This window comes from Triplophysa rosa, linkage group LG15, assembly GCF_024868665.1.
Source record: "Triplophysa rosa linkage group LG15, Trosa_1v2, whole genome shotgun sequence".
In the NCBI taxonomy this organism is placed as follows: Eukaryota; Metazoa; Chordata; class Actinopteri; order Cypriniformes; family Nemacheilidae; genus Triplophysa; species Triplophysa rosa.
This window is the reverse complement of record NC_079904.1, coordinates 144055-154830: the sequence shown is the minus strand read 5'-3', so window position 1 is coordinate 154830 and position 10776 is coordinate 144055. Positions and strand designations below refer to the sequence as shown.

At 44.7% G+C, this 10776-nt stretch overlaps 2 protein-coding genes across 2 annotated transcripts; both read right to left on the bottom strand.

Annotated features, from left to right (window-relative positions):
• Positions 1-21: 21 nt before the first annotated feature.
• On the bottom strand, positions 22-6921 carry LOC130566219 (bromo adjacent homology domain-containing 1 protein). The gene is made up of 7 exons (XM_057353521.1): positions 6828-6921; positions 4508-5899; positions 2449-2762; positions 2217-2376; positions 2032-2111; positions 1619-1710; positions 22-1539 (listed from the first exon to the last, which is right to left on the bottom strand). The coding sequence occupies exons 2-7, from the start codon at positions 5877-5879 to the stop codon at positions 1353-1355; spliced, it is 2205 nt and encodes a 734-aa protein (XP_057209504.1). The 5' UTR covers positions 5880-5899; positions 6828-6921; the 3' UTR covers positions 22-1352.
• Positions 6922-9286: 2365 nt separating this feature from the next.
• On the bottom strand, positions 9287-10207 carry LOC130566015 (melatonin receptor type 1C). Its single transcript, XM_057353216.1, has one exon. The coding sequence runs from the start codon at positions 10205-10207 to the stop codon at positions 9287-9289; it is 921 nt and encodes a 306-aa protein (XP_057209199.1).
• Positions 10208-10776: the final 569 nt, after the last annotated feature.

The window sequence follows — 10776 nt, the reverse complement described above, 5'->3', positions numbered from 1 at the left end:
ATATATATATATATATCTACTTTAATATATAATCCATTTTAAATACTGTCTGTAAATACAAAAGGATTATAAATGCACTGTGCAAGGCTTTAGAAGCTCCTGTAAAACACGTTTTCTCTCTTCTAATAACACAAACATCATCTAATAGAGTCTCATAAAATACAAGCAGAGTCCAAATCAAAATGACATCACATTAAATAGCTTCTGGTCTCAAAAAAATAGTCCTACAAATATAAAACTGCATTTTCCAGCTTAAGAAAGAGCCATAATAAAATATCTTTTTGTTCAGAAGAAACAGAAGAAATGAAAAGCAGAAGGCCAGAGTTTCACAACAATTACAGAAATGTACATTTGATCAGTATTGATTTCTGTCCATTCTGTAAGTCTGAAGGTTATTCTGCACACATATTAAACATCATTCATATATGTCATACATTAAATGTAAGCGCTGGGAAAATGACATAAGCTAAACAAACCCTGAAACCAGCGAATGAACAGCAAAATGAAAAGACAGTAACTGCAGAGAAATATCTTACTAAAGTTTGGCCTGATGATGGTTGCGTGTCGTGAAATGGAAGGAAAATTTACTTAAACAATTTTTGTGCAATTCTTTAAAGGAAATGTACAAAAAACATCAATACACAAAAGCTTCATGAGTGCATCCTTATTATAATTCTGTCAGAGATCAGAAGTGTGTTGTGTGGTGTGTATGTTATGTTCCAGCTGTGTGTGTCCTGTTGAGAAGCGCTGAATTCATTCATTCACATAACATACACAAACCATAAGTCTTCAACACGATTTATGTTTCAACTGATAGCTTTAAGTTTGATGTAGAGGTTAACTGGACAGTCTCATTCTACTAGGCCGATCATTCAGATACGTTTCCTTTAGAGATCTCTAAGAATGAGAAGCGTTGATATAAATGATGAAGGAATTAACTTACTTAATTTAGACTTAACAAGACTAAAACCACAGTGAACGTTGTCAACTCATCATCTACAAGCGGATGAGAAAATAAAAACCACACTCATGTGAACTCACTGGTGTAAAACTTAGGCTCTGGATCTTGTTGAGCTTCTGGACTCATTTCCAAAAGTGTTAAACTGATCATTCATCACCCAACCTCACAATATCTACAACCACAAGCCTCTTAACCTTGTTTCTACAATGAATGACTGTAAGTGTCCAAAGTATTTCTGGTTCTTCACACTGAACACATGAATATGTTTGATTTCAGTGCATGGCAGAATGAAACAGATACGCTCAAACCTCGTCCGGCTGTGTTTCTTCTCTAAAGATCAGCGTGTCAGCGTGAGCGGAGGTCGTCTCGGTTTCCACAGCAGCTACACACTTCACTGCAGGTTCTTTAAGATGCGTCCGTGTTTAAAGTCATAGACGTGACGGCACAGGTACACTAGATCCGGGTCCACGTCATCGGGCACGAGGCGGTGAGGTGGGGTGAGGCTATCAGAGGGGTCCGGCACTACCGGGACGCCACCGGACACGCCCTCTGACCGCCGCTTCACCAAGGCACAAAATCTGGAAATAACAAAATGATTATTATTATAAAAACACAACATGTGCATGATGACAGCACTGGAGGAGTAATGGATCTCACCTGCAGTATTGTGCTGAAGGCAGAACATAACATCTGTCCTCGATACAGGCCACACTGTTCTCATCCTGATGTCGAGAGGCAAATATTTCATTCTGAAAATAAAAGTTTTCCATCAGGACGTCACTGTGCGAGCACTTCCTACTGAAGGATTCTAGTGTGTATTTAACACACACTTACAGTCTACATGATAACACAACAACGCACATACTGACACTGGCGTTATTTCATTAAGAGCTCAAGAGTCCTGTCATCATGTTTAAATGAAATGATTTTTCTCTTCAGCACATTTCTGTCACTTGACATCGTCGTGAAAATTATATTCCATTTTAAAGAAAGGTAAAACAGATGATGACAAAATACTGACAAAACTATAAGAACAAAAGACAAAGCAAAACACGCAGGCAGTCCTTCACCTCACAGTGCATGCTGGGATCTCTGCCTCCTTGAGTGTGTTCAGGTCGATAATACCAGAAGAGACTCATCATCAGCTCTCCTACAACACACCAGAGTCAGCGCAGCACACATCTACAGCTCACAAATAAAGGCAGGAATCATTGCACATTGAACAACTGAATCAAGATCGAGTTATGTGTGTCACCTGTTCTGGGCTCCACCCACAGACATGAAATCTTGGCCACGTACGGCAGGGATTTCTTTCGGGGTCCAGATCGTAAGAGCACAGTGTCTCGTACCCGGATCACTTCTCCATCACGTTCAACTCCTTCATAACACTGACGCAAAACCGTCTCATCATCTCCCTGTCAAATCAACATCATTACAGGCGCTACACTCCTTCAAAACATGTCATACTGAACGTCCTGTGAACTCACGGCAATGAAGACTTCCTTTTCTGTGGGCTCTCCGACAGGCCGCCAGCCGTTTGTCACCTGCCGCTGGTCCACTTTCTTCTGTTTGCCACCTGCTGTGGGATGTTTTTGGGATAATCTGGTCTGGCTCATAGCAAGTGATGTGTTTGGTGCTTTGGTGTTTTGAGGGCATCGTTTCAGCCTCTTGTGTGTGTGTCTGCGTTCAGACGGCGTGGAGATGAGACGCGGGACACCGGCGGAGGAAGAGTTTACTCCGAGCGGAGCTGAAGACACAGCTGAGGCTCGACTCTGTTCCTCTTGAGATGACGGAAAACCTTCTGAAAAACAAACACTGTGATATTCACCTCCATGCATTTCATTTATGGCGTGCTCACGCTAACAGGGCAGCTAGCGGTGCTAGTGGCCAGTTCCTACAAAACCCAGAGTGCACCCCCCAGGGTCCTGCGGGAGAAAGCGAGCTCGAGGAGAGGAGCCATGGTTGGTGAAGGGATGCTGAAAACTTGTAGAGATAACAGGTGAAACAGCTTTGTTTATTTATGGGAGAGCTCGCTTGAGCTGATAGGGTAGATGCAGGGATTGCTGGTAACGGATCAGCCGGGCTGATTATCTGCTCCAGCTCCTCCCGAATTTTGTTAATTTAACATTATTTCACAAGTTTGCCTATGCGGATAATAACAATAGAGCAGGAATAAAAAGGTATGCGGATTTGGCGTGCTGTCCGGGGAGCGGGCCCTGAGCTCAGAACCGGCCCGAACCCAGAGCGCATCCCAAAGGCACAATTAATGCGGGACAGCAACCGGGTGACACATACCTCCGGGCGGGACCGGCATCGCTGCTGTGGAAGACAGCGAGAAGTGAGGGTGGGCCCAAGGGAATGGTGGCTGCTGCAGCTGCCAGCGGAGGCAACCTCACGCTATCGGTGGCTTCCAGGGTGGGGGCCAGAGAGATGGAGGGTAGGCTGGAAGCCACGTGCTTGGGGATGGGAAATGCGGAGGGGAAGGGGTGCAGGTAAGCCAGGGCTGCCGACGGCGCATGCTCACGCAAACCGGGTGGCTAGTGGTATTAGTGGCGCCAGTGGGATCTGCGAGCCGGAATGCGGAGGGGGGGGAGCTGCTGGGCGCTCGCAGCTTGAGAATCCGGGGCTCAGCCCAGACTTGCCGAGGGCCTGCGGTGACGCCCTGAAGATGGGGGGCCTTGTCAAAGCCGCAGTAGCGGTTTGCCCGGGCCGGGAGTGTGGAAACCCACCTGCTTGGCCCTCGGTGGAGGAGCTTTTCGGACTGAAGCGAAGCATAGAGGCCGTATAGTTCCGCTTTGTTCAGCTGCCGGTTAAATTGGTCGTCCCGTTTGGTGACGGCCTGCCATAGGCCCAGGACGGTCCACTTCTCAATGGCTGGGATGGTGGGGAGTACTGAAACATATGAGGATGCTGGAGAAGGAGGTGGGTGCCTGACGGGGCGAGGCGATGACGTGCCTCGGCGCTTCGAGGCACAGAGCGGCATGGCTGGCTGCCTTGTGGGGGAGCCGCGGGCTCGTTTAAGCCTTTTCTAGGATATTTAAGTGGCTGTTATTAAGGGGGCAGTCGTGGCCTAATGGTTAGAGAGTTGGACTCGTGACCAGAGGTGACTGAGGTGCCCTTGAGCAACGCACCTTACCCCTACTTGCTCCCCGGGTGCTGCAGTGATAGCTGCCCACTTCTCCGGGTGTACGTGTGGTCACCACTTGCTGTGCGTGTGTTCACTACTCTCTGGATGGGTTAAAAGCAGAGGTCACATTTCGGGTATGGGTCACCATATCTGACTAATAGGTCACTTTCACTTAAAATGCCTGAGATAAAAACATTACTGGTTTGCATCTTGAGACAAAACAATAGCAAGGACATATGTAAAGATGCAATTTCTTTTCGGTTTAGACAGCTCAAATTTTCATTTTAGTCTGGGACTAGTCTCAAGCCTTGTCTGTGAAACCGGCATGTGTGTCATTAAAAGCAAATATTGTATCCATATGACCTTTGACCCCTAGTGTACATGATAAAGAGCTCCCGGTGTAGATGTGCTTGTTTTACCTGTTTTGATTGGACGTGTACAGCGTGAGCAGCTGCTGGAGTACGAGCATGATCTTCTGTCGATGAACGTCTCGTGAAAACATGGTGAATTACACAAGAGAGAATGTGAGGAGGACAGCAGCTCTGCTCGTGGACAGAAGCTCAGAGTCGCTGCTGCTGGAGCCGCATGAGCGATGTGGACATAATAACCCGAGTAACATGGATCGGCACACAGACACGGGTGAGCGCTGAGAGGAATCAGACATTCATGTTTGACTGAGGTCATGGCATGCTCCTTCTGTCTGAGGAACAGCGCCAGTCTGTGACAATACTCAACAGAACCTTCTGACGGACAGCAGTAATATGAACTCACATCAGTTTCCACCTGCTCCTCTTTCACGATGTTCAGGGGATATCCCAGCATGCTACAGGAGCGATACGCTGGTTTGGTTTGTGGAGACTCTTCGAGCTTCCGCTTCCACTCAAAGCTCCTGCTTTCACAAACCTCACAGACATCTGTCACTCCAGATCCCCTCCTGTTTTGTTTCTTAGACTTCTGCACTTTAGACTTTCTGTGTACATCATCTTTTCCTGAAAGACACGCGGCCTTCCTGTCTGTTTTGATTCTATGTTTATGAGCAGTGGTCGAGCTGGTGAGTCTCATCAGAGCGACGGCGTTCAGTCCGGCCACACGTCTGGGTGTAGGAGTGAACACATTCACTTCACTCACGCTCTTCTCTTGTGTTGTGGCTTTCTCGCACGTCTCCGAGCTCTGCTTTGAGTTCGGCCAAGTCTTGGTTTGCTCTGGAGCAATGGCACCGTCCCTGTGTTTCTTAGAACGTTTGGCACCAGACTCCGTTTTCTCCAGCAGCAGACTGTTGACGGCCTCGGCGTTCAGAGAGGCGAGTCGGCGCTTCCGTGGCTCCTGAGCGAACACTTTATGTGTTTTGGTCTTCAGACTGGTTTTGTCATGTAAACCTGTGTCTGTATTCACCTCACATTCCTCCAGGACATCCAGACGGGTGAGGAGGACGTGACAACTCAAGGCTTCACTCTCCGGTCCGCTGCGTCCACGTAACGGGTAGAGCTTGCGGCTCAGCTCGGCCCGCTGTCTCCTCTGAGTTTTGCATTTGATTCTTTTGGTTACATCTTTTTTACTCTTTTTCAGTTTGGGCAAATCTTGACTCCTGCCATTACTCAGCATCCATGTCTCGGTTTGCTTCAGAACCTTGGCCTTGATTTTTTTCATCACGTCCTTCTTTGCCTTACCCGCTCGCATCGATGGCACTGGCCTGGCTCCGCCCACAGTGTCAACATGTGACCAGCCCTCTACATGGTCTCGCCTCTCACCGTGAAACTGGCAGAGGGAATGTTTTCTCCGAGCGTGGGTCATCACATGATCCCTGAGAAGACCTACAGAAGAGAAAAGATTAAGTGACTGCACTGATGACATTTCACACACGTTCAGCTCAAATGAAAACCAAAAGTCTTCTGATAACAGTGTGAAAATCTCAAATCAATGAATGCTGGGACACAACAACACAATATTCACTCCAGGTTCTAAAACAACAGTAAATCTATAATCACCTGTATTCCTGAAATCAGACATCTTTCCCTAAGAAAATAATGTATTATTCATTCAGATCTAGAAATCTGTGATTGTGGAGAATGTGTATGAGAGGAATTTCTTTATTATCTTCTTTATTATCCATACACTAGTCATGCACGCAATGCAAACATCACGTTTAGAGTGCACTATACTGTATTCTTCACCAGTTAACATGTATTACCATAATCCTCCTGAATTATATCATTATTATTACACGTTATGAGCTCCTCATACTGTATTCGGTGATTACATGAAATATTAAATCGTTATATTTGACTGCGCATGAATATTAATAAAAAAAAATGAGGAGAAAACACTTGTTGTGATCGTCACACTTGTAGATTAATGTGTCAGTGAGTGTTTACTGATCTTCTTCACATCATGACAGCGTTTGTTGTTTAATATCTGTTCGCAGGTGTGTGTGTGGGGGGGGTATATCGCTCTCGGTTATTAGTTGACACATTGCCGAGTTTGTCCATTTTCTTTGGTAAAGTGTTTTACACGCCAATAAAAACACAAACATTGACTCACTGTGAAAACTGTTACACACTATCGAGTCATCACGACGTAGTTAAAACGCCTCCGTTTGTGCCCAAACAACAAACACACCCGTGAAACGCGTGCGCGCTTTAAAAGAGCGACTAATATAAAGACCAGACGCGAACACCCGCAGCAATATCATGTGTTTTATTGGCATAAATGTGTTTTATAAGTATAAATGTTGTCACGTACCTGCAGCAAAGACACAATCCGAGAAACGCGTCGAAGATTGTGTGCGTTTGTTCCTTCAACGCTGCGCGTCCGCTGCTCTTCACTTCCTGTTTCATCTGAACCAATCACACACGCGCGTGCTGAACCGGCTCAACCAATCACACGCGTGGTGAACCTGCTCAACCAATTAGCGAACAACAGCCCTCAGCATCATATATTCATCGCTACACTCTTACTGAGTTTCAGTTGTTTGATCCTCACAAACATCTTCATCTGAACTTGAGCACGTCATTAATGTTCTGATAATTCATAATAATGAGTTGACGGAGACATACTTTATTGATTCCGCGTGAGAAGTTGTTTATGCTGTTAATAGTGGTGTAAAGTCTGGGAGTAAATGTAATTAGTTACTGTACTTAATTATCTTTTTGGCTACTTGTGCGGAGTATTAAAGATATAAGCAACTTTTACTCTCTACTTAACTACATTTTTGAATAAGTATTTGTACTCTTTACTCCAATACATTTGTAGTGACTAATGCAATCACACATTACATTCTGCATGGCACCTAACTTTATCTACAGCAGTTTATTTCTGCTACAGATGAAGCAATATTGCCATTTACAGGGCATTGAAGCTACTATGTCTTCTGCATTTTGCCCTTACTTACTGAAACTTGTCAACATGACTTCTTCATGTGAATGCGGGTGCATTATGCTGCTTTGAGCCTACAAAGCGGTTTTCAGGTACTCTTTATAGTGAAGTGAAGTGAAGTGAAAGTCACCTATTTGTCAAGTATGGTGACCCATACCCGAAATGTGACCTCTGCATTTAACCCATCCAGAGAGTAGTGAACACACGCACAGCAAGTGGTGACCACACGTACACCCGGAGCAGTGGGCAGCTATCACTGCAGCGCCCGGGGAGCAAGTAGGGGTCAGGTGCCTTGCTCAAGGGCACCTCAGTTGTTACCCACCAGCCCTGAGGTTCGAACCGGCATTCGAGTCCGGTCACGAGTCAGACTCTCTAACCATTAGGCCACGACTGCCCCCCTTTATACCTCTGGCTGGTATAATGAGTCAAATCCCAAATCCAATTCCCGCTTCATTTCAGAACCTCAGGGGCTTTTTTTATTTTATTCTTTTCCAAACACAAAAATACACTTGAAGTTTTCAGAATATAAATACACACAGTATTAAAGGGGTCATATGGCGCGAATCCGTGTTTTTCTGTGTCTTTGGTGTGTTATAAGTTGCACATGCATGTATTAGACACGTAAAATTGCACAAATGAAAGTGTGGGAACAAAAGATGCATTCTATGTAAAAGCGAATGCTCACCAGACCTGCCTGAAACACCTCGTGTAGCCACACCCCCACAAATCTACATCAGTTGGTGGTCTGATTTGACTAAGACCGCCCAAATGTAGACGCAAGTAAGGTGGGCGTACCTGTCAGTACAATTGAAGAGGAACCTGATGTTCCAAATATGGTCAGAGACGTCACATTTCCCTCACACGCTTGCAGTGTTCGACCAATCACTACGCATTGGTGAACTGGCCAATCACAGCACACCTCGCTTTTCAGAGCCATGAGCTTTGATAAACATCCGCGTGTTTCAGAGAGGCGGAGCAAAGAGGAGATACAAACATGCACGGTGTGTGGAAAATACAGAGTTTTTAAACCATTGAATCGTGTTTACACGTTGAATTACATCTAAAACAAACCATAATATTCCTTTTAGCCGTGTCATATGACCCCTTTAAACTCCAGTAAATGTGACCAGAGACCCTAATTCACATTTTCACAAGAATCTCTCAGAATTATTCCTTCAGACGATGGAAGACACTTTATACGTACATCTCAAATTTACATTACACTCAACTGCATTGGACGTTTCGTAACAAAACACTCCCTCAGATTCATTATTTGATTTAATTGAGAATTAATCACTTGTTTAATGCACCTGTCAACATCATTCAGGTGCAAGAAAAGTCACCAGCGTAAATAAACTTAGGTTTAAGTGACTTTATATCTTCTAATGTCTTATAAGTATTAAGTGACTTCATATCTTTATTATATCATGTAGTTCAGTTTTTAGAGCATGGTGCTAGCAACGCCAAGGCCATGGGTTCAATCCCAGGGATTGCACATACCTAGAAAACAAATGTGTAGCATAATGCAATGTAAGTCGCTTTGGATAAAAGCATCTGCCTAATGCGTAAATGTAATGTCCCTGTCATGGTTTTGCATTATGCTTCAACCCTGGAAACAACCTAAATAAATAAAAGTGCAGTTGATCGTTATTACAATGACAATGAGAGAGAATTATTTTATTTTAATACACATGATCAGAAGCACATTGCGCAGGTTCTTGTAGAATGTTATTTGGTTCATAAATCAAATATGTTATAGAAAATAAATATGCAAACAACTGAAATGTATTTCAACTAAACGAAATTAAACCATGTCTCTGAATGGTTCAACGAAAGAATCGTTTAATGTTGAAAAGGTCATTACCTAAACCGTACACATACGGACTGACTGCCGTGTAAAATGTGGTTATGAAGAACTCGATTTCTGACCATGATGGAATACTGTGTGGGTTACACGCCAGGTGCAGTATCAAATAAATGGTCCAGTCCACCTGAAAGAGCACCATAGCTGCCAGAATGGCCACAGTGCTGCGCTGAAAGCTGGATTTCCTGGAGCGCTGCTTCTGCTGCTGTTGAGTCACCGCCACACTGGGATCCTGTCGGGCTCTCACCACTTTCTGCTGAACGATCAGAATCCTCACAATCATACTGCTCGTCAGCGTGACTATAACTAGAGGCAAAAAGTTACACACCAGCAGAAATGAGTACTTGTAAATAAGACTGGGAGTTGGACACTTTGACAGTGAACACTGGAAGAAATCTGCAGGACAGCCGAGATAAGTGGAATTACCCTCATCCTCGTTCAGGCTTACGAGAAACGCGGGCACACTGAAGATCACAGCCAACATGGCACAGAACGCAGTGATGCCAAGCGTGTGACGCATGTTGTCCATGAAGACGGGCAGGTTGACGCGCGTGTGGACGTCTCGCAGCTTCTGATAGCGATAAACGCTGATGACAACCGTAAAGAGAATGCTGCCAATCTCTCCAAACATGGTGAAAAACTTGAGGAGCCTACAGCTCCAAACACTGATCCTGACCGACAGCCGCAGGAGCAAAAGATCGTAAACATTCACGATCACGATCTCCTCTAGATTCACAGCCGCCAGCACCAGAAGAACCATTTCAAAAGTCTTCACACGTGTCAGTTTCAGGATGGACATGATCAAAATGGTGTTTCCCATAACACCAATGATAGAAACCACGATCCTCAACGCCACAAGATCCATGACAATCGCCTCCATCATAAAGCTGAGATGATCCCAGTGTTTGATGGTGCTCAGATGATCTTTTATACCGTGCGGTGGGTCATGTTTCTGCTCCAGTGGATCTCCAGTGATGTCAGTAGATTCACTTCATCCTGCTTAATTGGAGGTAAAGGAAAAGATGGGGAACCTGGAATCCTGTAATTGGTGCCTTAGAGCTTTGTTGTCCTTTGCATTGGGATGAACAGAAACTCGCTTTAATTTCTCCACGGAGCTCGGCTTATCCTAACTTCATCACAGAGCTGTTGATTGACAAGAAATATTGTGTATTGGGTTCAGTCCAAACCCCTGAGATGCTTTCATTATTTTTAATTAAACGCACTTAACTGCGTCTCACACACTTGTGTCATATAGGCTATATGTGATCTTATCCACAGATCATTCTTTTTTTTATACTCAATTGTCATGCAGTGAAACAGAAAATCTTTGAGAGTTTAGTTAATATGGCTTTATCTTATGAAGTGAAGTGAAAGTGACCTATTAGTCAGATATGGTGAGCCATACCCGAAATGTGACCTCTGCATTTAACCCATCCAGAGAGTAGTGAACAC

Excerpts from the sequence above, each read along its gene's own strand:
- LOC130566219 (XM_057353521.1), bottom strand. The coding sequence starts at position 5,879 with ATGACCCACGCTCGGAGAAAACATTCCCTCTGCCAGTTTCACGGTGAG. Across the intron at positions 2,112-2,216 it reads GTGGGTGGAGCCCAGAACAG|GAGAGCTGATGATGAGTCTC; the intron begins GTGACACACATA and ends GGTGTGTTGTAG. Across the intron at positions 1,540-1,618 it reads CCTTCAGCACAATACTGCAG|ATTTTGTGCCTTGGTGAAGC; the intron begins GTGAGATCCATT and ends TGTTATTTCCAG.
- LOC130566015 (XM_057353216.1), bottom strand. The coding sequence starts at position 10,207 with ATGATGGAGGCGATTGTCATGGATCTTGTGGCGTTGAGGATCGTGGTT.